This window comes from Epargyreus clarus, unplaced genomic scaffold, assembly GCF_041222505.1.
Source record: "Epargyreus clarus isolate Ecla_fem2 unplaced genomic scaffold, WU_Ecla_fem_2.2 ptg000036l, whole genome shotgun sequence".
Taxonomy (NCBI): Eukaryota; Metazoa; Arthropoda; class Insecta; order Lepidoptera; family Hesperiidae; genus Epargyreus; species Epargyreus clarus.
The window spans coordinates 6,674,053-6,699,693 of NW_027332241.1; the positions used below are offsets into that span (position 1 = coordinate 6,674,053).

The window sequence follows — 25,641 nt, forward strand, 5'->3', positions numbered from 1 at the left end:
AAATATTGCGAGCATTAATTTATTTGTAATGCAACAAACATTTTATTTCTAAACTACTATATAAAAATTGTTCTAATAATATTACCACACATAAATAAAGTACCTAATGGTACATAACTGCAAAATTTGAGCTATTTTCTAGTTATTCTAGCCCTTGAGGGATTCTAGTCCAAAGCTGGACACACGCCTCTTTGCGACCTAATAAAGGCCAGAAATTCCTCCATAATGGTCAAAAGCGGCAGAAATAACAATTGTACCTTTAGATACAATTCTCTAAATGTATTTTCCAAAATCATGTGAGTCAACTTCGACCTTTTGTCCCACTGCTGAGAAAAGTCCCATCTCACTACACTAAAATCACATAATTGTTATTCGCTACAAAGAAACATATTATAAAATTGAGAAATTTCAAAATATTATTAGTGTGAGAAGTTTCTTATATAATTCAGCAGCAGTGTGTTGTGGTATTAATCCTTTCATGAACATCCAAACAAAACAAATTAAAACATGACAGATATCTCACCTGGTCATTGATTGGCGACATAGCCAATTTGGTAGTTGTGAAATATTTCCGTGTTGATTGGTCAGAAAAGGGCCTGAAAGACATATTTAGCGTGTGTCCACGCCTTAATCCTTTTAAAACCCAGCAGTGGAACAGCTAGTAAATAGGCAATATTAACATTTACAGTTAGATTTATATCTACAGACACATCACGTAACAGACACGAGCCGTGTCAGACAAAAATATTCCATACAATACGTATAACCATTCTTATATCTTCCGTAACAGACCGCAGACAGTTTTGTCTTCGTCCGACAAGTTTGTTGCGCAGACTTTTCTGTCTGACACGACACATTGAATGTCTGTTCTAACCTAATGCGTGTTCTCATAAAGATTTTGATGATGCAGTTTAGTCGCGAGCATGTCGTCTTCGTTCATTGCAATGTTCAGCGGGGGTATGAAAGCGCCGGCGACTGATCTGAAATCATAAATATATCATAGGTTTCCTTAAAAATCAACAGAAAGAAGTTCAAAATTTTTTGCATATCTTGAAGTGTCACATTTTTTTTTTTTATAATATAAGAGTAGCAGACGAGCATGCAGTCCACCTAATGGTAAGTGGCTACTGCCGCTCATGGACATCTGTAACCAACCCCAGATAGGATTAGATATACCTGAGGTCGGCCACAGATGCGCCGCTACCCCTCAGGACTAAGCTCGAATGTCTCGGAAAAGTATGTCTCTCTTACCACATTTCAAATCAGAACACAGCAGCGCTACACTGCTGTTATAACAGAAATAGGTGTGGCGGTGTCGCCGCCGGAGTCGAACCACGAAGGGTTCTACCACCTTCAAACCCATAGGACCAGTGTGTGTATAGTAAGTACACATAATCCATTTTTAATTATCAGATTTATTAAAAAATAATAATTTTTTTTCACATACCTGCCTTCAGCGTTAAGAAAGTTGAACGTTGAACAAGCACGTTCCGTCTGCAATAATTCTATGTTCAGTTGAGCTTGCTTCGCTAACCTAAACACTCTGTTTAGGGTCTTCGGTTCGTTTGACTCTAAGCCAATTATCTAGAAAATTAGAAATATATAAAGAATTATTGTTATGTTTTGAAGTTATGAAGAGGCAAAATGAGCTTACGAGACAGGTGATATGCAGATGATAGGCTGGATTTGGAGGTCTGTAGCCACGAGGTATGAAAGGGCGGAGACCTCTAATTATTATAAGGTGGTAGAACCCTCTACGGTTCGACTCTGGAGGAACCACTGCCACACCTATTTCTGCCTAATGCCTAACAGCAGTGTAGCTATGTTCTGTACTGGTTAGAACTGTGATAAGGGAGACATATTTATCCGAGGCGTTGCATTAAAGAAGCAAATGAGCATACAGTCTGCCTGATGGTAAGTAGCTACTGCCGCCCATGGATACTTGTAATCAAATCAAAATCAAAATAAAATTCTTGTGAATGGCAACAAATGCGTTGCTCCCCTGAGGACTAAGCTGGAATGCCTCGGAAAAATATAGCACAGCATAACACTGATGTTATACAGCAAAAACAGGTGTGGCGGTGTGGTGTGGTCTGATGCCGAACCACCTATGTGCTCAGTGAGGTAAACATAACCAGAGGATTCTACCAACTTCAGAAAATTTTACTTATGACATATATTACAACACCTACAAAGTAAACTCACCAATAAATCTATCTTGGGTTCCAAAATTTTGAATAATCTGAGAGCTCCTTCTGTTATGTCGTCAGAGTTGCGTACTTGCCATGATAATACAGCCCTGTAATCAAGACAAAGATTACCATTATTTTTGGAATACCAAAATACTGTATTTCGATGGAATGGAATGGGAAGATGATCATCATCATCATCATCATCATCATAAATAAATAAGAGTATCATCAACCCATTACTGTCACTGCTAGGCACGGGTCTCCTCTCAGAATGAAAAGGATTAGGCCATAGTCCACCGCACTGGCCAAGTGCGTATTCGTAGACTTCACATACCTTTGAGAACTTTTTTTTAAAGATTTCTCAGGTATGCTGGTTTTTCCACGATGTTTTCTTGTACCATTTAAGCAAGTGATAATTAATTTCTAAAATGCTTGAACTTTACCTTGAAAAATTAGAGGTGAGTGCCTGGGATTTGAACCTTGGACCCCTCGATCAAGAGGCTGAGTTTTCTTAACCACTAGGCCATCACTGCTCATTACCCTCCACGATTGGGATAAAAGATAACAATAGCAATATTAAGCAATAGCAATATTAAACAAGGTTATTTTATTTTAAGATGTCAAACTTACCTGGGAAATATTGCCATAGACCCCAAAACTGATATACCATTATTTAATCTGAATCCGTACTAGAAAAGAAAAGAAAAGAAAAGATAAGTCATTTTGAAAAAATCACATTGAACAAAACATTTTTTATTATCAAAAATCTACTTCAAATTGTCAACAATTCAATAGTCATTCATTTTCTTATTATCTCATTCTAAATAGATATATTATGTTTTATTATAGTAGATATCTGGAAATACGGTTTTAAGTCACAAAATGTGAATGATAAATAATAATTTTTAAAAAACTTTTCTTTTGAGAATTTTAGCTTTCTGGCAAAATTTGAGCTTATACATTTTACTGCAGTATTTATTTGAAAAATGCATCAAATCATAGCAAAAACTGCAAGTTATTTTTACACTATAAAACAAGTTTTTTTTATAATATAGTAGTAGCAGACGAGCATGCAGTCCACCTGAGGGTAAGTGGCTACTGCCGCCTATGGACATCTGTAATCAACCCCAGGTAGGATTAGATATTCCTACCTGAGGTCTGCCACAGATGCGCCGCTACCGCTGAGGATTAAGCTGGAACGCCTCGGAAAAGTATGTCCCCTTACCACACCCTAACACAGCAGCACTTAACAATGGTGTTAACACAGCATTGTTATTGTTGTTGTTGTGCTGCTGTGTTAGGGTGTGGTATGTGTGTAACAGAAATAGGTGTCGGTGGTGCTGACGAAGTGGAACCACTAAGGGTTCTACCATCAAGTTATACATACTGTAGCATATGTGTCTATCATCAGCCCCAGATCTGTTTCTTGGTTGATAACACGCACTGTGGTCTTCCCGTCGCCATCGTACGCCGCTCTGGCTTTGTGACGAGCACTGAAAATAACAAAAAAACAAAAAAAATCTCAGATATGTGAAGTAATGTGAGGTCTACCCACATGCATTTGGCCAGCGCGGTGGACTATGGCCTAGTTCATCTCATTTCAGACCCGTGCCCAACAGTGAAACAATAATAGATTGATGATAAATACTAAATCTAAATACTATCTTAATGTAAATACGAAAAAATGCTGAATGGTGTATTAAATATTCCTAACCTTAATATTTGAGGGCTTCTACCAACAAAGCTTATCTGTCTTATTTTATTCGCAATCATCTTCGAAAATTTAAAAATCGTAATCTCAAGATATTGTTCAAGTGTTATTATTTATTTTATATTTCTGTTCTGCGAACTTATTTTCATTTTCCGTGACTTTACACACATGACATTGACATTGACAGTTGACAATTAGACAACTAGACAACTTTACTTTTTGAAATACTTTGATTTCCTAACAGTCGTACAGCCTTATAAATCGAGATAGTAATAAATTTCGTGATTTGAAGTTCGCTTCATTTAATAATGTATTAATTTTATTATTATTTTAATAATAATTTCAAATTATTTCTTTTCCAAAGATATTTCTTAAAATTAAATATTATTGGTTTGTCTCCACTACGATTGTTCCTTTGTCACGAAGAATATTTGACTTTTTAACGTAGAATCCATGTCAATTTGATAATTATTGACTATAAAGTAATTTTATTAGAGCTTATATATCAAAATAGTTATAAATCAGATATCACAATATTCTGAAATAATGCGTAAAACAGAATTTACGTCCATTTGGAATGTCCAAATGACACAATTGACAATGACTGACCTTACCGCCATTACGGCACTGCAGATGCGCGGAATTCAAAAATAGTGTCCGTGTGATTGATTTTCCTTCCGCAACTATTAAATTACAACACGTCTTCCGAATCGCTTCCATCCGTTATTTCTTACAATAGTTCAAAACCAGTTTTTATTACTAACAATCCATTGTAAAACTCACGCTCAATTTTTACGTAATTTAAACAAAAATGTCTGTGAAAGAAAGTGAGATAAGGTCTATAGAGCCAGTTTACAGTCAAATTAGGAGTAGTAGTCGGTATAGAAGTGATTACAACGTGGATATGTGGGGCGAAGTTAAAAAACGGTGGGCTGTGTTTGGGGTGCTCCTGTGCGTCGCCGGTGCTGTTGCGGCGCCGAAGTTGGGCGCTCCCGGAGGCAACTACTCTGCATGCTCACTTGTAGATCATTCTAGAACTCATTGCACACCATCCGGCCATGTAATTGAAGTTTTTGACACTATTTTCATTGTAATTATTGTAGATAAGATCAAACAGCTCTTCTGACTGTTTCGGCTTTGATTACTAATGATGAACACTGTAAAACGCTTTGTGGACTGTGGTGTCTCTACTACACCTATTCCTGGATTATAGCACAAGTATAAAGGTTAATAATATAAGGCAGAGATACTCATTATATATTTAAGCTGGTGGAATCCTTTGAGTTACAGCCGCACCACCATCACACATATTTCTGTCTGATAAGAACGTTAAGCACTGCTGTGTTCTGGTTTGAAGGGTGTGGTACAGGAGATATAATTATGCAAGGGAATCCAGCTTAGTACAGATGTGTCGCTACAGGTAGTAGTGCTTCTGTGGTTGACCTCATGTAGGAATCTAATCTTGTATGGGGTTGATTACAGATGTCCATGGGCGGCGGTACCTACTTACAAAGGCTGCAGGTTCTTCACTATTTCTATTAAACTAAAAAGCAATGTAAATAATTTTTAATATTAGTAGAAGGTCCTTTATTGTTAGGCAGAGTTATTTTATAAAATTCTTGCTGTTGCTACATATATTAAGAAATGATAGTAAGTATAACATTGATTTTAAATAAGTTTTACCCGACTGCTGAGGGTAATGTTCGAGCGTATGTATGTGTCATTCTGTGTCATGCTGCAGCACAAACGGTATGACGGATTAACATATGAGGTGTCGTTGGATTCCTCTAATGTGGGAGTGACATAGACTATATTTTTAAGCAGTTTTATTTTTGTTTTTATAATACTTGCTAGTAAATATGTTAATTATATCACTATTTCATTGCTACTTAACCATTTCAAATTATAGATATGTTAATACTTTTTAAAGCGTAATTTTTGAAAAAACTGCACTGATTATTTATAATCAAAAAGCAGCATGAAAATAACACTAAAACAGCTTGCTTATTTTTCAATACAATTAAATTTGCAATTATAATGCAAAATCAATTTCATTTCAAATTAATTCAAAAATAATACTTATTTCAAATTAAAATAATTCAATTTATATTTATAAAAATATGTATGTATAATTGTATATTATATATTTTATAGTCAGATATTATATATCTATTTTTTAATAATATTTATTAAAAAAAACAGCATGTAACATCTTTAAATATTTTTGTCTACAAAAATTGCAATATTTTGTAAAAAAAAAATACTCAGAATGTTTCCTAAGGCCCCCTAAAGAAGTATAACTTTAAATAATAGATTATTTAAACACATTATATACAAGTAAATTATAAATAAAACATTTAAATATATGTTAACACAGGTAACATGCAATAACGGTAGGTAGGATGCAATATCTGCATTATCTTATTTATATGCGGAAAACTAATTATGTAATTAATTTAAATGTAGTCTATATAATTTAATATTAGCTATAATATCATATGCACAGCTTTTAGGCATCAAAACTTCTTTGATACAAATCTCTAACACAGATGAAATCATTAATATCAAATTAATTTATTGAAAACCAGTATCTTTAACACACAAACCGACAGTCACTCTTAAACCAACACACAGTTATAAAACTAGAATTAGTATAACCAAAGCACTAAATAAGTTAAATTCATTTATTATTTATTTTTTCTAGGACCTCTCCACTCCGAATACCTCCTCTACCTCCCACTATCCTACATATACTACACTATAGGTTGTCACTACGGCCCGTCAGTGCATACAAGATGGCGTCTATATGTGCTGACCATCTTCCACGCTCATGTCGCAGCGCCAGCGCTGTGTTTGGTCACCATATCGGCGTTGAAGGACGCGTCACTCGACTATAGGGTTATTGAAGGGTGAGTGTCGTTAGTCGTTATAATAGGGTGAGAATAGTTGTAGGCGGATGTGAGTCGTTATAAAAGGGTGAGGATGTTCGTAGACGGGTGCGTGTCGTTAACAACAAATGATAATAGTTGTAAGCAGGTGAGTGTTGAGTAAGGACGCGTCACTCGTCTATAGGGTTATTGAAGGGTGAGTGTCGTTATCGAAGGGTGAGGATAGTTGTAGACTGGGGAGCGTCCTTATAATAGGGTGAGGATAGTTGTAGATGGATGTGTGTCTTTATAAAAGGGTGAGGCTAGTTGTAGACGGGTGAGTGTCGTTATAATAGGGTGAGAATGGTTTTAGACGGGTGAGTGTCGTTAAAGAAGGGTGAGGATAGTTGTAGACGGGTGAGTGTCGTTATAATAGGGTGAGGTTGGTTGTTGACGGATGAGGATAGTTGTAAATGGGTGAAAATGGTTGAAGAAGAGGAATGTTGTTAGAGGATTGTTATAATAAATTAAAATAATGAAAGTGAGGTTGTTTACAAAAGGAAAAATTTAGATATAAAAGAGTGAATACGGTCCGTCCGTACAAATAAGATAGTGTCTATATGTGAATGTCGTTATAAAAGGGTGATGATGGTTTTAAACGGGTGAGAATGGTTATAAAAAAGTGAATACGCTTATTGAGTGAGGAAAATGACAATGGATACAAAGGGATAAGAATGGTTGCAACAAAGTGATAGTTGTAATCGATTATAGCATTGTGAAGATGGAAAAGGATGAGTACAGTTATAATGGAGTGGCTTGAGTTATAACACAATGAAAATGTTTATATTTCAAACAATAACTTGGGACTTGGAAGTTTGGCAAATAAGAGGTGATTCTCTTTAGGAAAGATTCTTGAATTCACTTTCACTTAATTAATTTAGTGGTTGATTTCAGCGCAATGCTAGCAAGCGCTGGTACTCCGTGTATCTGGTTGCCATTGTCTTTCCATCGAGAAGGTCATACGCCAGCGTTAGTGGCAGCCAACTATGTGGCGGCGTTGATCATTGTACCCCTGAGTCATTTGATACTGGTGAGTGGTTTCTATCATCATCATCATCATTACCATCATCATCAAAAACAAAGATGGTTGAATTAATTTTCTACCTTTAAACACTTTCTAACACGCTTTTATTAGCTTTTATTTTATTTTTATTCTTTTTTTTTTATTGCATTTTACTGCGGTTCATAACTATTCTCTCCATAGATAAGTATAGATATCTCACCGCCTTGTAATTGAAGGAAGCGATTAATTGGCTTAAATGGCTGACAATGTGTTAGCCATTTAATGGCTGTCATGGTTTAATTTACGCGGACCAATGCGGACATGTGCAGTAAAGTGGTGCAAAAACACGAAATCGACGAAAAAGTGCGAAGAAATATCGTTTCATTCGTAAATGCTTTAAAAACTACATTTTTTTAATATTTATCAACAGTGACAATTTCAATTGGTAAAACTGGTTACATTTTCTTGTTAGGAGTGAGTAATCTTCACTAATCTATGATTCTCTCATAGATAATTGCTTTTTACTCTGAATTGGATTATTATTGTAATAACTTAAATTTTATCTTGAGGCGATTCATTATGATTGATTGATTTATTTCCTAGTGTTTACTTCGATTAGCAATAAAAGCGTTTTTTTAGTTTTTTTTTAAACTATTATTTATTTGGACATAGTGTGGTAGTTTCTCAGTTACCTACCTCAATATTAGGCATCGTGACATCCATAATATTAACCTTAGTTTGTACTAAATCTATTTTTTTTGGTAGGTTAGTGAGTTGATACTAAAACCTTTTATTTCTTTTATAATTGTTTCACTTTTTCGTTTTGTATCTCTTTTTGTTCAAACTTTTTTGAGCCCGATTTAATAGTCATCGGCAATAAGAACGTCCTTCAGTGGACTGATGCTGAAGCCTTTCATTTTAATCATCACTGTATTACTTTTAACATTTTGTAGCTCGTTTTGTTCGGAAGTTTTTGAGCACCCGAACTCCCTTTGTCACCATGTTGATGTAACCTTTTCTTCCAAGTAATTCAGTCTTTTACTCGTATTTTAATGGGTTGACAGTAAAACCTTACTTATTTTAAGAATTATTTGTCGTCTTTTTGAACCTATGATCACCCGAAGGTCCTGCTTTGATCAATGTCTTCATGATATCTTGGTCAATATGTTGATGGTAACCTTTTCCCAGTGTGGTCGCTTCCCCGTCACCCCGATACTAGGCATCGTGACCACAATATTGTCAACCATACCGCCCTTCGCGCTGGGCACCTTGCGGCAACCGCCCCCGGCCGCGCGCAGCAAGGTGTCAGCGCTGCTGCTCCTCTACTCTGAGTGCTGTAAGCTGCTGCGGGATTCTGAAGGAATGTTGGGGGTCTGGGATGTGCTTGCTACATTGTTTTTGGGTGAGTTTAGTTATAGGAGCAAGTTAGTGACCGCGCCAATTTTCTAGTCCGCTCTGAATATAGAAACGAGTCGCGTCGCAACAGCAAATTGTAGATATTAGCGGGTCGAAGACAGCGCGGGTCCCTCTGGCACCCTCCCCTGCCAGCTTTTGCCCACGGGTGCATAGCTGCGTTAGTGTGCCCTTACAGTTGCTACGGAGTATGTGCTTGTAGTTGTGTTCGACCGCATTGGCTCTCCGACTACACCTGCGCGCAATAACTTCAGAGCGAACTAGAAGTTTGTGCGCGGACACCGACTGACTGACTTTTTTGAATGTAGGAATAGCAGACGAGCATGTAGTCCACCTGATAGTAAGTAGCTATGTTCCATGGACATCAAATAAGATTAGATTTCTACCTATGGTCAGTCACAGATGCATCGCTGAAGACAGCTGGAATTCTTCGGACGAGTATGTCTCCCTTACCACACTTCAAACCAGAACACAGCAGCGCTACACTGCTGTTATAACAGAAATAGGTGTGGCGGTGGTACCGCCGTAGTCGAACCACAAAGGGTTCTACCACCTTCAAACTTACATATGAGGGTACCTTTTTACCCCTTATTTGTTTTGCCTAACTACCTAATTTAAAGGCAATAATTAGGAAAATAATATTGAAATTTTAAGAATTTTTTAAGAATTTTTTTTTTCATCTATAGATATTACGTTTCGTAAATATAGCATAACCTTAAAACTCTTCGCACCTGTATAAATTGTTTAAAAAACTTCGATAGCGTGATTCAGAATACTACTAGCGCCATCTCTTGAAGAGTTACAAGTCAAGTTTTCTCTATCAATTTAACAATCTTCCTGGGTTCCAGAAGTGAGTTGGATTTGCACAGTGGTAGCGTCTAGCACTCTGTACCTCCGCTGTGGGTTGCTCAACGCTGCCGAGTCCAAAGCTTTGCTCCTGACGGCGTTGCCGAAGTCGACGCATGCTGGTGAGGTCATTTCTATTTTATTTTTAGGTATAGATATCTACATACATTTAAGCAGTTGAATATTGAAATATTGTAATTAAGCAATTGAAACTATGTAGCTTTAATTAATTGCAAAAACATTCAGAAATGTATAAAAAGTATTCATTTATTCATTTTTCGTTTGTTTTAAACAAATTTTATTCAATTATTCATTTATTCATCTTCGATTTATCGTTATTCATTTTTGCAACACTTGTCAAAATAATTCTTGATTTTATTGTGCTTATGATATTCATTATTTTATTGTTACGATAATTATTTAAATTATTTATTTATTTATCTTTAATTTTATTAATATCTGAATAAATTTTGCCATATTAAAATTTATTATTAATTATTTTATTTTTATGATTATGAATTTAACTGATTTATTAATTTATCGTTATTTTATTAATACCTGAATAAATAACAATTCATTATTATTTATTCGCATACTATTCAAATAATTCAATATAATTATTGAATTGTTCTAATTTATTCTATTATTCATTTATTCATTTCTCCAAAAAAGTTTCATCATCTGAACTGATTTTCAATATCCCAGGGTGGGAGTATTCCACCACCTGCAAGCCAACTGGGCTATCCCAGCTACCAGCGGTATTCCTGGCTCCAGCTCAGGCCCTGATCCTCGCTGCAGTGTACCCTGAGGAGGTCTCTAATGAAAAACTGCCTCGGTAGAACGGAACTTGATGGGTCAATCTGGTGATTCTGGTACAAGTTGCGTACGAAAATGCCAGAACTTAAAGTGCTACAATACAAAGAAGTACTACAATGCCGCGCGCCTATAGGCTTATAGACACTGGTTCAATCTGATGATACAATATGGTACAACCACATAGAAATGGATTTGGGATGAGAAATGTCCAAACGAATAGAGCTACAAAACGAAAAAGTGCTACAATGCTGTATTAAAGGAATACATAGGCATTGCTTCAATCTTCTAATACATTCTGGTACAACGAAATATATGGACCTGTGTTCAAAAACGTCAATTCTAAAAGTGCTACAATCCTGCATTGAAGAAACCAATAGACACTGATATTTTAATTTTTAGATACATTCTGGTACAACCTTTAGGGCTTGTCCTCAAAACGTCCAAACTGAAAGAGCTATAAAAGGAAAAAGACTTACAATTTAAGTTCAAAGAACAAATAGAAACTGGTTTAATCTGGTTAATTCCGGTAAAGCAAAATAAATAGGCTTGTGCTCAAAGATAATGAAACAAAACAAAAATGCTACATGCGTTAAAAACGTCCAATCTAAAAGTGCTACAATACGAAAAATATGCTACAATTACGGACCATTATTTGCCTTAGCTACTGACCAAAAAGAACCCAATCGGTAGGATTGATGTTCAATACTCAATCAATGCCCAATGGATAGATTGTCGGATTAATTGTTATTTACCAAGTTCAATTTAATCTCAGATCATCTTCGCCATTGACCTACGGAAAAGATACTCCTATGCTCAAAAACGTCTCAAACAAAAGTGCTACAAAATGAAAAAAAGTGCTACAAAATGAAAAATCCTACAAAAGTGAATCAGTTTTCATATTTCTGATAATATGGTTAGTAAAATATGGTCTAGTATCATTAACTGTGTTTCTACTCTCAAAAACGTCCCAAGCAAAAGTGCTACAATAATGAATCTGTTTGCATATTTCTGATAATATAGTCTGGTCTGGTACCATTGGCTATATATGTTCCCTCAAAAGCGTCCTTAACCAAAGTGCTATAAAATTAAAAGTGCTACAGTAGTGGATCAGTTCATATTTCTCATCATATGGTCTGGTCTGGTACCATTAAGTATGTTTCTACGCTCAAAAACGTCCCAAACAAAAGTGCTACAAGATGAAAAATGCTACAAAAGTGGATCAGTTTTCATATTTCTGATAATATGGTGTGGTCCAATAGGTACCATTAACTATATATGTTCCCTCAACGTCCCAAACAAAAGTGCTACAAAATGAAAAGTGCTACAATAGTGATCTGTTCATATTTCTGATGATATAGTCTGGTCTAGTAATACCACTAACTATGTATAACTATGTATTTATGCTCAAAAACATCCTGAAAGAAAGTGATACAAATTAGAAAAAGTGCTACAATAAATGTCTAGCTATTATTTGCCTGAGTTCAATCTGGTCTAATCTAGTACAACCATCTTGGGCATTTTAGCTGAAAAACGTCCCAAACAAAAGTGCTACAAAATGAAAAGTGCTACAATAGTAGATCAGTTATATTTATGAGTTCAATAAGGTCTAGTACCATTAACTGTGTCTACGCTCAAAAACGTCCCATCCAAAAGTGCTACAAAATTAAAAGTGCTACAATAAGTATAATAATAATACACAATAGCTACAATAGAATCAATTTTCATATTTATGAGTTCAATATGGTCTAGTATCATTAGCTATGCATCTACGCTCAAAAACGTCCCAACCAAAAGTGCTACAAAATGAAAAAAGTGCTACAATGAGATTTTTAGTCATTTGGCCTTACTGGACAAAATACGAAGACCGACTAATGTTGTGGATATGCTTTTAAGTGGGTATAATTGAAGACTAAGTCGGAACGCCTCATGTTCCATGCAAGTATAGCGTAGTGTGTTAGTCTAGAAGACATATTTTCGTAATAGAGCAGTAGTATAGCGCTTCTTGATCATGACGTTCCAACTTAGTCCTCAGGAGTAGTTTGAGGCCGACTTTCGGTAGAAAACGTAATCTTATGTGGAATACGTAATTTTCCGAGGCGTTTCAGCTTAGTCCTCAAAGGCAATGGCGCATCTGTAGTCGACCTCAAGTAGGAATATCTGATCCCATCTGGGGTTGACAGATATCCATACGACAGTAGCCACTTACCATCAGGTGGACTGCATGGTACTTTACTATCTCTGTATTATTAAACTACTTTAAGTTCCGTTTACGTAGGAATTTCTGGATATAAAGTATATAAAAACAGTCGTATATAGAAATGAAACGTTGTGTTAACATTTCAAGTTAATCCATTGACTACTTTTCGAGTTTTGGGGACACAAACACATAGTCCGCGTAAAACTGCTGGTCCGCTCTGAATATAGAAATGAATCGCGTCCCCATAGCAAATTGTATGACACCTGCTACAACTTCAGAGCGGACTGGCAGATTGGCGCGGACTATACAAAAAAGATTTACAATACCTCGTTCGTTATAACTGGTTGTGATAAAAAACGACGTAATAATTATATCTAAATTAGTAATAGTTCTATTTTTAATGTTCTTCTAAAATTATAAATGCTTGTTTGTTTGTTTCCTTGTTTGTTACACTTTAACGCCTTAACTACATAACCGATTGTCATGAAATTTTGTACACACGTTGTCAGGGGTTCAGAAAAGGACATAGGGTAACTTTTATCCCGAAAAAGTACCGTTCCCGAGGGATAGATGAAAACCTCTGACTGCGAGTGAAGCAACGGGTAAAAGCTAGTATGTAATATTTTTTATGCCGCGTCCGTGTTTGCTAAACCTCGACAAACCGTTTACAAATTCAACTGTGTGGATAGAACGTTTGAATTGATTCGTGTAGGTTTGCAAGCGCTTGTAGCCGATCCAATGGAGTGTCGCTTTTTTAGTAAATCTTAGGGTATTTGTCGCACGTTTGCGTATTTGCCACACATTTGCGTGTTTATAGCGGCTTGGAGTAAGTAACAAGAGTGGATGCGGCAAGATTGTTTAATTTTATTGTAAACTTAGACCAAAAGAATTCGCGAATAAAATATTAAATATCCCAAATTTTACCAATTTGTATACTTTTATATACACGATTTATGCCACATACAAGTATGGACATTGATAGGCGCTGTCTGTTTGTCCGCTTGCAATTTTTATGGTCTAAGGTTATATGCTATATGTATTTTATTTTAGGTTATACGTATTTTTTATAATATTTAAATATGTTTTTGCTTTTTTTATTGATTACAAATCAATAACAGTTATTAAAAATCGAAAGGTCACGTGAACTGCATACTCATTTGCTTCTTATAAATGAAATAAATACTGTTATTAGTTAATAATAATATAATATAGGTAATTAAGTAGTTTTATAAAAATAGACCAATTAATATCCTATTACGAAACAGCGGCCTTAGCGCAGCCTTCATTAGATTTAAGCTCAATCGCATAAGAAAATAGGTCCATTTTTGAATTACAACGAAATTACAACATTTATAATATACGCTTGTATTGTCCATAAAGATTTTAAACTCAATTACATATATACAAAAATACGCCATATTTGAAAGAACGAAAGAACACTTTTACATAACGAAACAGAATTACATAACGAAAGTGCAAATAATTTATTATTTAAAAAACTAAAAACTACGCATTTATAAAAAATCAAACTAAAAAGTAATAATTGTTGCAATCTAGTAACTTTGCCATGAACTTTCTCTAAGGCGCTCGAACACCGCCTCGAAAATCGCTAATCCTGATGATCCTGATAAGGACAATGGGACGAAATTATTAAAAATATATTTTCATCAATAATCATAATCATTATTATTGATTTTGTTAGAAAAAGGTTACTACAAAAGCCCTTTTACAACGCGTCTTATTCAAATTCACTTTTTTTTGAGTGCGTGCTATTTGCTCTTATGTTGTAATTCTAAAGGTGAAATATATGCCTGAGATATTAACAATTTTGCACGAAGAAAAAATATATGTAATATTAAATTGATAATAGTCGTGTAAACATTTTACAGGGAATTACAGAACACAATTGTATACAAAACCTCTTGAATAACCAAGTAATTAAAGGTGGTAGAACCGTGTGGTTCGACTCCGGCGGCACCACCGTCACACCTATTTCTGTTATAACAGCAGTGTATCGCTGCTGTGTTCTGGTTTGAAGGGTGGTAAGGGAGACTTAGGTATATCCGAGGCGTTCCAAACTAACCCTCATGGATAGCAACGCATCTGGCCGACCTTACGTAGGACTCTATCTGGGGTTGTACAGATATCCCATAGATTAGTAAAGATTACTCACTCCTAACAAGAAAATGTAACCAGTTGAAATTAAAATTGTAATTTTCGTGTTTAAACATATTAAATAAATGTAGTTTTTGGAGCAGTCACGAATGAAACGATATTTCTCCGCACTTTTTCTTCGATTTAGTGTTGATTTTGCACCACTTAACTGCACATGTTGGCATTGTTCCGCGTAAATTACACCACGACAGCCATTTTAATTATGTGTCTGACATTTGTGGCTTCCTTCAATTACAAGGCGGTGAGATATCTTTACTAATCTACGATAGCTAGCGGCCACCATACCGGACTGACGCGCAAAGGGTCCCGGGTTTGATCGCCGGCCAGACAGATATCTAAATGATGAATTTAGATTTCTGTTTCTGGGTCTGGGTGTTTGTGTATTTGTCTCTGTGTGTGTCCATGGCACCCATGACACAGGGAATCCTAGTGTGGGGCTGTGAGTGTAGAGAGCGTTTATTTATTTATTTATATCCATACGGCAGACTTACCATCAGGAGGAATGCTCTTCAGTCTCCTTAAAATTATGGTTTGGTTCAGTTTCAAGAGGTTTTGTTTATTTTTTGTCTAAGCTTAATATTATAATGTCAATTCTATGCTATTTCATATAACGCACACTGATAAAGGTACAATTATAAAAGAAAAGTAGGGATGGCGATTATTTCCAATAAATATCGATTTTGAAACGAAGTCTGAATAATCGATGCGAAAAAATGCTATTGAGAACTAGAGGATTGATTTTTCAAAAATCGATTTTTGATTTATTGTTTTACGAAAACAAAAAGTCAGAATACGCAAGCTTTATGTAATGGTAACACCAAAAAATGAATGTTAATTTTCTGGTATCTAAAATCGATTCTTAGTTTACTATCGAGTAAAAATGTTTGGTCAAAAAATCGATTATTCACTTTTTAATCGCCCTCCCAAAAGAATCATTTACACTGCCAATTAGAAAAGATTTTAAAATAACCTCTAATATTACGAATCGTTATGTAAAATAAGACGAAATAAATTAATTTAATTGTTTATTGTGTTTTATTTATATATCACAATTTAAATGAACACTAATGATAAACAACATACTCGTAAATTGGTTAGTGGCAATCTAGCAGCGATTGTGTAGCGTCGTTGCATAAATTGCGCAATGTAGCTTTGTTTTGCTACGAAAGTAGGTGTAATATGGCCGTAATAGATAAATGGGTTAGTGGCAATATATCTGCAATTGTGTAGCCGTTGCCTATATTGCGAAATGTAGCTTTGTTATACTACGATACTTCGCGCAATCTAGTCATAGTAGGTAAATGAGTTAGTGGCAATCTAGCTGTGATTGTGTAGCGTCGTCTCCTATATTGCGCAATCTAGTCATAGTAGGTAAATGAGTTAGTGGCAATCTAGCTGCGATTGTGTAGCCATTGCCTATATTGCGCAATGTAGCTATGTTATCAATGTAGTTATGTAATCTAACCGTAGTACGTAAATGGGTTAGTGGCAATCTATCTACAATTGTGTAGCGTCGTTGCCTATATTGCACAATGTAGGTACGATGCTTGTTGCAATCAAGCCATAGTAAAAGCTTTTGTAAACTTGCTAGTGGAAATCTACTTACAATTATATGTATAGTGCCGTAGCTCTATATTGCGCAATGTAGATAAGTAACGCTACAATCCTTGTTGCAATCGAGCCATAGTAAGTAAATGGGTTAGTGGCAATCTATCTACAATTGTGTAGCGTCGTTTTTTCGATTGCATACTCGTAGAAAGGGGTTCAGTAGCAATATTGGTTATTCTAGTTATATGTAGCTACTACATTTCTACCGGCTAGATAACAAGCAATACCACATTGCAGCAAGAATATCGCTAGCAATATTGCTACTCCCGGCAAGATTGCCCACAAAATGCAATTTATTACTACTTTACGAGTCTTTTACATTTTTCTACTTAAACTATATTAGAATATAGATGAGTGCAATAATCTAATCACTAATCACTTTACAATAATCATGTTTTAATTAATCTGATTAAAATTATAGCAGTAAATGATAATTGAATAATTTTAATAATGATTCAATTAATAATTTTTTTTTCAATTAATTGAATTTATTAATTTAGTTAATTTATAATTGAGTTAAATGAGAATTTTGTCGTTAATTGTGAATACATTATATTTTTTAAAATAATACAAATGCATACATTGAGGGCAAGTGATATTTTAAAAATAACTAACTAACTAACTTATTTAGTAAGTAGCACTTATTTTAACTTAGTTATTACACATAATCACAGTCATAAAATAAGAAAACTCCAGTGAGTTTTTTCCAATTTTTGGTTCTTAATAAATTATTTTTAATTTCTTAAACACAAATTATTTTATACTAGCTTAAGGCACTATAGTCATGTTTTTTAAATTCATATAATTTACCCCCATTATTAATAATCAATCTATCCAATGTTTTGCCTAGTAAAGTATGATATTTAACATTTTTCATAATAGACATTGCTTAATATCGATCCTTGATACGTAAAATTCGGATAGAGCAATTATTAATAACAGACGTTAATCGACACATACAAGCTATTATTACAGTGATTTTCCAAAAATATAGTCACAACGTTCATAATTAATAAGTATAGTAATTTTGATAAGTACTGAATAAAATTTTATTGTTAATATTTATTTTCTTATAATTTAATCATAGATTAGTAAAGATACATCGCCGTCTTGAAATTGAATGAACCCACAAACGGCTTATTAGTAAGTTATTTTTTTGATTTTTTGACAAATAAATTTGATTTCAAAATTTACGAATAAATAGCTAATACCTACTGCGTAATTTACATAATAAATAAATAATTATTTCAAAAATTTTAGGGACATTTTTGCACGGAGACGTGGCAAAACGTTTTTACGCAACTATTTCAGTTTTCAAAACAAATCTTCTTGTTAGGAGTGAGTAATCTTTACTATTCTATGAATTTAATTCAATGTCGTCAAAATCTAAATAAGTAAATACTCAAAAGTGAGGAAGTGTACTAAATAGTGCCTTTTTAACATAGTAATATCACACTTAAGAAATTCTTAAGAATTTAAAAATTTTAAATAACGTTTAAGAATCAAGATTCTCGATAAGGCACATCACTAACACAGGCCGATTCTGAATTAGTCTATTCATAAACAAATTAGTATGACACCGATTTGAAACTTTGTAATGCTGACCTTAAAATACATTAATAACTAAAGTTTTCGAACAAAATTGGCAAGAATACTGATAGTAATATATAACGTCTATTAATCTAGAGATTCTTATGCAGAGATTCGTAAATAGTTATTTCGCCATGAACTAATTTGTCAGTAAAAAATTGTCCAAATTAAAATCGTGTTCAAATAATACATTCTAACTATTAAACTTAACTGTCCTACAATAAATAGGAAACCATTAAACACTTATTCGAGACAAAAGTTTAACTGTCATACATCTGTCAAAACACTTAATAGGTACACCACTACAGAATGTATATCAAATAGAAATTCCCTCCATTTTTAGTCACCTAAATATAATTGGCTTCTTTTTTAGGTTTTAGGCGGTATAAGTAACAAATTGTTTTAAATTAAATTGTTTTTTTTTTGCTGTCTGTTTGTATGTTTCATTATTACGAACTTTGGGACATTTTAACAACATAATGTTAAGTACAAAATAATCATTTGATCTGGATCGAGATCAAAATTTATAGGCATAATATAGGTTTCAATCCAACAAATTCGATCGATTTAAAAAAAAAGAGTCTACTAGCAATTGTCAAATTTCGATCTACTGTAGGCATAAATAGGAATATTTCTCTTTGATATCTTATCTGTGGTTATTTTAAATCCTAATCAAAAATGGCGGTCACGCATCAGCTGACATCCCTTGGTGTTGTGGGCCTTGTTGTTGTAATAACTCCCAGTAGAGACCTCTTTTGCGAACTAATTCTTCATGTGAACCACTTTCTGCTACTACACCTGTAATTATAGATAATGTTTAATCTTTTTTCTTTTTTTCATCGAGTTTCTAGCTACAAAAATGTTTTCTTTTTTTTTATTATTGCCAGATATTAGTGACACATTTTATTATGACGGACAAAATGGGATAAATGTGAATTTTCTTCCTAAATTATAAATAAGACCAAATTAGTAGTTATGGTGGTAGATTCTCTATTTCTATCAAATACAGCAGTGTTAAACGCTGTTGCATTCTGGTTTGAAGGGTGTGGTATGAGAGACATACTTATCCGAGGCATTCCAGCTTAGTCCTCAAAGATAGCGGCGCATCTGTGACCGACCTCAAAAAGGAATCTATTCTTATCTGTAGTTGTTTACAGATGTTCATGAGCGGCAGTAGCCACTTACCATCAGGTGGATTGCATGCTCTTCTGTTACTCCTATATTATATAGAAAATACTCCTCCTCACCTCTTATAGGACATTTTTTTTAATCTACGTTACATCACTGCTTTTATTATCTCTCTTTTTTAGCTACGCTCATGCACTTATGAAAATAATACAAATAGATAATCTAGGTACGATATAGGTACAAATAAATCAAGCGTTGAGGACGGCCACCGGGGGGGTTTTAGTGCGGTAAGAATCCCACATAACCCGGTACCATATACCTTTTGAAGGTTTCCCCCTCGTTAAAAAAAAGGTACGATATACAAATAAACACATACCTCTATCCACAACGCAGATGATGTGAGCATGTCGTACTGTGGCCAGTCTATGCGCTATGATAACAGTCGTTCTGTCCTTGGAGGCTGCTTCTAGCGCTGCTTGCACCGTCTGCAAAAAACATCAAAATTTTAATAAATGAAATAAAAAAATCAACAAAAACATACAATTACAGAATAATTTTTCATACAAAAACTTTCACTAACTTCACACACCAACATTCAGTCCACTTGTAAGTGGCTACTGACGCCTATGGATATATGTAATCAACCCCAGATAAGATTAATTTCATACATAAGGTCGGTCAAAGATGCGCCGCTAACCCTGAGGACTAAGCTGGAATGCCTCAAAAAATATTCTTAACTCTTCCCTTCAAAACAGAACACAGCGCTTAACGCTGCTGTTATTAGGCGTGCCGGTGATGCCTACACAGTCGAGCCACAGAGAGTTCTACTGTATTTAAATACCTAAAGTTTAAAAACTAAAAACCACGCTAACATCGCACAAGAAAAATAGTTAATCCTAATTCCTGACGATCCTGATGAGGCAAATGGAATAAAATTATTAAAATCGTGTATTGTCATCGGTTCTTGATGATTGTTCAAAATGTTAAATTAATCGGACCGTTCAAAGTGGGTAAAAATCGAGTTCAAATATTCCGTTACATACATACATACATAGATACAACCCATTAGATCCAAGCTAATAAAAGCGTGTTAAAAAGCCCAAACCCACCTTCTCACTAGTAGCATCCAACGCGGAGGTAGCCTCATCCAGCAGCAAGACCCTGGGCTTCCGGAGCAACGCACGAGCGATCGCCACTCGTTGCTTCTGACCACCAGAGAGCGCTGCACTGCCCGCTTCGAGCACTGTGTCGTAACCCTGGAAGACAATATGTTTATTAAATTCTCGAAAATTTTCATTAGACCCAACCCGACCATTTTTTTCACTTTTTCCACAAAGCACTGACGGATTCACTATTATCTGAAGTTCAGTTTAGGAGGGCTTTACTCAGTCGAAATCATTACACAATTTTCCTTTTATAGCAAAAATAGAACTGTGAAAAAAGGTTTTCCTATAAAGAGAAATATACCTAAATGTGCAGTTCCCGTAACAAGTGTACCTACTCACAAAAAAATCTATTGCTAAAAATATTCTGCTTTAAAAAGTAAAAGTTACAGCTGGATTTATTATGCAACTACATGATTTGTCTTGATCATGATTATGATGTGATGGTGATTTTTTAAAAGATTAAAATAGCAACTGCAACCAACTCCATATAGAACAATTTCTACTTGAAGCCGAGCACAGACGTGTTGCCATCCCTCAAAACAAAATTGGAATCCATTATATATATGTATGTCTCCTTACCACACCCTTTAAACCAGAACACAGTAGCGCTTAACACTGCTGTTATAATAGAAATGGTGGTTCGTTCCGAGTCAAATTGCGAGGGTTCATCTTCAGAAAATAACAATAATGATGTATTTTATTGAGATGATGAAAATCATGATATCGTCCATGATGATAATACTGACACTCTAACTAAACACTTACCAACGGCAAGCTAGCCACAAAGTTATGAACATTCGCCTGTTTCGCAGCCTCAATGATTTCATCCAAGGGTACTTGTCTCGACGTGTCTCCATACGCGATATTGTCACGAATGGACCTCTCGAACAGGGCCGGCTCTTGCTGGACCAGACCTAGCTGGGAGCGGAGCTGCGGAAGTGTTAGGTCCGCCTTTATGTCCATGCCGTCTAGGAACTAAAAAGAGAAGATAAATTATGTTTAATGCCTTTTTCAGGATACTAGTTTTGTGCTCAAGATTTGTGCTGTTACTTAGTCCTAAAGCTAAAAGTGAGTATTTTTTTAATATATGGGAGTAGTAGACGAGCATGCAGGCCGCCTGATGGTAAGAGGGTACTACTGCCTATGGATATTTATAATCAAACCCAGATAGAATTGGCGTCCTACATGAGGTTGGCCACAGCGTCGCTACCCCTCAGGACTAAGCTGAAATATCTTGGATAAGTATGTCCCCCTTACCATACTTCAAACCAGAACACATCAGCGCTACACAGCTGTTATAAAAGAAACAGCTGTGGTCGTGGTACCGGAGTAGAACCACAGCATCTACCACCTTTATCATGCATGCTACAATCTTGTTCTGCTACATACTTTTCTGAGACGTTCCAGCTTAGTCCTCACGGGTAGCAGCGCATGTTGCCGACCTCAGGTAGGAATCTAATCACATCTGGGGTTGATTACAGATGTCCATACGGCAGAAGCTTACCATCAGGACTGCATGCTCGTCTGCTACTCCTATATTATAAAAAGAAACTCACCACTTTCCCACTCTCAGGGTCATAGCTCCTCAACAACAGATGCATGAGGGTCGACTTCCCACACCCTGATGCTCCTACCAGCGCCAAGGTCTTGCCGGCTGGTAGCTCCAGCTTCAGGCCTCGGAGGACTTCCACTTTTGGCCTGGTTGGATACCGGAAGTGGATGTTGTCGAAGACTAGATTGCCTGTTGCCGACTGAAACAAGATAAACACATATTAGAACCCTTTTTTTCTTTTATCTTTTCGAGGAGGAAACCTTCAAAAGGTACCCGACGATGTGCGAGCGACGCCGGGTTATGTGGGATTTTTACCGCACTAAAACCCCCCCGGTGGCCGTCCTCAGCGCTTGGTGGAGAACTCCGGGATCTCCAACGGAACACAACCGGAATACATATTGTAACCTACTTATGACTACAATCTGCTTATAGCGCTAATCTTATAGGCATGATTACAAATATTACGTGCCGCTAGCTACGACTTATTTACTATTTACTTTTACCAGGATGACTACACTATATCGTCCATTTTCAAATGTTATAACTCCTTATATCTGTCTTTTTGGCCACAACCTGTTTATCTGTACCCAGTCTTTTCGTTTTTACAAAACGGACTGTTTTGTATTTGTTTACGTATTTCCCATACTTTTCCAATCAGTTCCGATACAGTCCGCTAGGGACGCTGATTGAAAATATATGGGCGAATACGTAAACAAATACAAAAACAGTCATTTTAGTAAAAACGTAAAAACTCATACTAAGGCTACTGGTAATTAGAAACTACACTCTGCTTATACCTATGAGCTGCTTTAATTACTGTCTGCTTATAGCTACGGCTTACTTACATTTATAGCCACTATACCATATAATAGGCATGATGACAAATTTTGAAAACCCCGTCTATAACGTAGGTACATGTCTACGATTCCAAAAATCGTATTATTTTGGTAATAAATGCAGTATTAACGAAAATAATTGCATTTTTTATAGCCATTTTGAATTAAGCGCTAAAACGCTCGCGAGTGTCATGTGTCCGTTGGTGACGTCACCTTAGAACATCCCGTACAAAATTTCAACCAATTCAATGATATACCCAAAAATGACATCATTCGCGCCCCGATTAGCGTTTCAGACAAGATGGCCGACTGCAGTATTTTATACTTTTATTTAATTGAAAACATAATAAATCTTAAAGTTTTTTTCAAACAGAGTCATTTTTGAGAATCCTTTCAATATATTGTGTTTTCTTAAATCATTTATTCTCTGATTTTTTATACTGTCATCATTCCAAATTCAAATTCAAATCTCATTTATTCAAAATTGATTCATATAGAATACTTTTTGAAAGTCAACAAACTACCACCGCTTCGGAAGGGGTTTCGCAATGGAGAAGAAGCGGCGCAAGAAACTCCATACGTGTGCATATTTGCATCTTTTAAAGGGTAAATAATATACAATATTACATAGTGGAATTTGCTTATAACTGTAACCTGCCTACAACAATACATCTATAACCCCCCTTATAGTATCGTGATTTCTGCTACTCGTCAAGAGATGGCGCTACACGTTTCTGAATCACGCTATTGAAGTTTTCTCAACATCTAATACATATACAAGCTCCGAACTGAGACTTGGAGCACGGCCGCTGTCCGGTCATCATCACCTAGCCCTAGGAGATCTTTAGCCAAAGCACCATAACAAAATTCAGTCATAATCATCTCCAACCCACTCACCCAGCCAGGATCCTCAATAGCAGTCGGCTCGGTGACCACAGCTGGTTTCCTGTTCAGAGCCTGGATGATGCGGGCTCCAGACCGCCTGGCTGCCGCGAAGCTTGGTGCGAATGACAGAGCCTCAGCCAGCATCCACGCGCCGTAGATCAGGGCTTCTGATACCCTGGAACAAAGATATTATCATCAAGTTATTTCCAGACTTAGTTTTTATACCAAACGGCGGAGTGTAATGATTTTCGTGCACTTATAGCTTGACAAATGGCTTGACGGATTTTAACATATGAGGTGTCGTTTATTTTCAGACTCAGTATTTTTACAGGACGGCAGAGGGTAATGTTTTCGTACACTTATGTCTCATTTTTTTGTCACGCCATATAGCCCAAGCGGCTAGACAGATTTTAACATATGAAGTGTCGCTTATTTTCAGACTTAGTATTTTTACCGGGCGGAGGGTAATGTTTTTCGTATGTGTGTGTGTCATTCTGTGTCACGCTGCAGCACAAACGACTTGACGGATTAACATATGAGGTGTCGTTGGATTCCTCTAATCTAATCTAATTGGGGCATCATGATTTATGGGGCAAAGATCTTTTTTGGGTACGGAACCTAAGGGGTAAAAAGGCTCTATCTTCAGGGCTCTATCAGAGCTCTATCTCGAGAATCGTAGACACTTTAATTTCTTACAGAGTGTGAATAACGACGTTATACATAATATACAATTAATTATATGTATACCGACGTTAACCATATAATTAATTGTATTAATTTATTATAGTATTGTATTGTATTAATTATATGTATAACGACGTTATACATATAATTAATCGTACTTAAGAACAGTTAAAATGTATCCATTGAGCTTATTTTTTTATTAAAAACACACAACTACATTATGTCGGTAGCCCAATAAATAAATATGCAGAAATCCAACTGATAGACTGTCTCTGTTCTCTTTTATTTGCCATTATTTATACTTATAATTTAAAGGTATAAATATTTAAAAACATAAATTATAAAAAAAAACCAAACGATACTCACAATATAGCGTATTCATAATGCAAATTCTCCCTCGCAATCAGATAGCCACCGTACGCGAGCGACACAGCGTATCCGAGCGTGGGTGCACACAGACACAAGCCGTACACCGGACCCCGGACCCAGCGGGCGCCGCTCGCTTGCTTCTCAGCTTGCTGGAGAGCTTCTGAGTAGCGGGATAGCATTGTTCTTTCTATACCTGTATAAGAGAAATATAACTATTATTATTACAAGCTTGCTTGTTGGTCCATATGTTTGTATTTATGCGTATTTGTGTGTATGTTTGTGTACCAGAGCACGAGGAAATTTATTATTTATTTGCTAAAATAAGGTACAATTTTGACATTAAGATGGTTGATCCCTGCGGTTCAACTCGGCAATCACTACAACACCCATTTCTGCCTAGTTACAGTGTTAAGCGCTGCTGGTTTGAAGAGTGTGGTAAGGGAGACACACTTTTCTCAGACATTCCAGCTTAGTCCTCAGGGATAGTGACGCATCTGTGGCCGACCTCAGGTAGGATTATTTAATCCCAACTGGGATTGATTA

The 25,641-nt window shown here is 35.7% G+C and overlaps 3 protein-coding genes across 3 annotated transcripts in view; 1 reads left to right on the forward strand and 2 right to left on the reverse strand.

Moving 5' to 3' along the window:
- Positions 1-3: 3 nt before the first annotated feature.
- On the reverse strand, positions 4-4,082 carry LOC140756981 (NADH dehydrogenase [ubiquinone] 1 alpha subcomplex assembly factor 3). The gene is made up of 6 exons (XM_073092527.1): positions 3,907-4,082; positions 3,580-3,685; positions 2,823-2,881; positions 2,206-2,299; positions 1,448-1,584; positions 4-980 (listed from the first exon to the last, which is right to left on the reverse strand). The coding sequence occupies exons 1-6, from the start codon at positions 3,963-3,965 to the stop codon at positions 875-877; spliced, it is 561 nt and encodes a 186-aa protein (XP_072948628.1). The 5' UTR covers positions 3,966-4,082; the 3' UTR covers positions 4-874.
- Positions 4,083-4,531: 449 nt separating this feature from the next.
- LOC140757026 (sodium/bile acid cotransporter 7) lies at positions 4,532-11,257 on the forward strand. Its single transcript, XM_073092578.1, has 6 exons — positions 4,532-4,901; positions 6,608-6,812; positions 7,725-7,860; positions 9,022-9,235; positions 10,095-10,214; positions 10,798-11,257. The coding sequence occupies exons 1-6, from the start codon at positions 4,715-4,717 to the stop codon at positions 10,929-10,931; spliced, it is 996 nt and encodes a 331-aa protein (XP_072948679.1). The 5' UTR covers positions 4,532-4,714; the 3' UTR covers positions 10,932-11,257.
- Positions 11,258-18,814: 7,557 nt separating this feature from the next.
- LOC140756921 (multidrug resistance protein homolog 49) overlaps positions 18,815-25,641 on the reverse strand; it is a 65,351-nt gene continuing 58,524 nt past the window's right edge. The window contains exons 21-27 of the mRNA XM_073092460.1: positions 25,096-25,291; positions 24,058-24,220; positions 22,329-22,523; positions 21,538-21,747; positions 20,716-20,862; positions 19,983-20,091; positions 18,815-19,276 (exon numbers count right to left, since the gene is read on the reverse strand). Coding sequence (XP_072948561.1) covers positions 19,164-19,276; positions 19,983-20,091; positions 20,716-20,862; positions 21,538-21,747; positions 22,329-22,523; positions 24,058-24,220; positions 25,096-25,291 — 1,133 coding nt within the window. The 3' untranslated portion in view covers positions 18,815-19,163. The remainder of the gene's footprint in view (positions 19,277-19,982; positions 20,092-20,715; positions 20,863-21,537; positions 21,748-22,328; positions 22,524-24,057; positions 24,221-25,095; positions 25,292-25,641) is intronic.

Excerpts from the sequence above, each read along its gene's own strand:
- LOC140756981 (XM_073092527.1), bottom strand. The coding sequence starts at position 3,965 with ATGATTGCGAATAAAATAAGACAGATAAGCTTTGTTGGTAGAAGCCCT. Across the intron at positions 3,686-3,906 it reads AGAAGCCCTCAAATATTAAG|TGCTCGTCACAAAGCCAGAG; the intron begins GTTAGGAATATT and ends TGTTATTTTCAG. Across the intron at positions 2,300-2,822 it reads TCTATGGCAATATTTCCCAG|GGCTGTATTATCATGGCAAG; the intron begins GTAAGTTTGACA and ends TCTTGATTACAG.
- LOC140757026 (XM_073092578.1), top strand. The coding sequence starts at position 4,715 with ATGTCTGTGAAAGAAAGTGAGATAAGGTCTATAGAGCCAGTTTACAGT. Across the intron at positions 4,902-6,607 it reads GAAGTTGGGCGCTCCCGGAG|GACCTCTCCACTCCGAATAC; the intron begins GCAACTACTCTG and ends TATTTTTTCTAG. Across the intron at positions 9,236-10,094 it reads GCTTGCTACATTGTTTTTGG|AAGTGAGTTGGATTTGCACA; the intron begins GTGAGTTTAGTT and ends CCTGGGTTCCAG.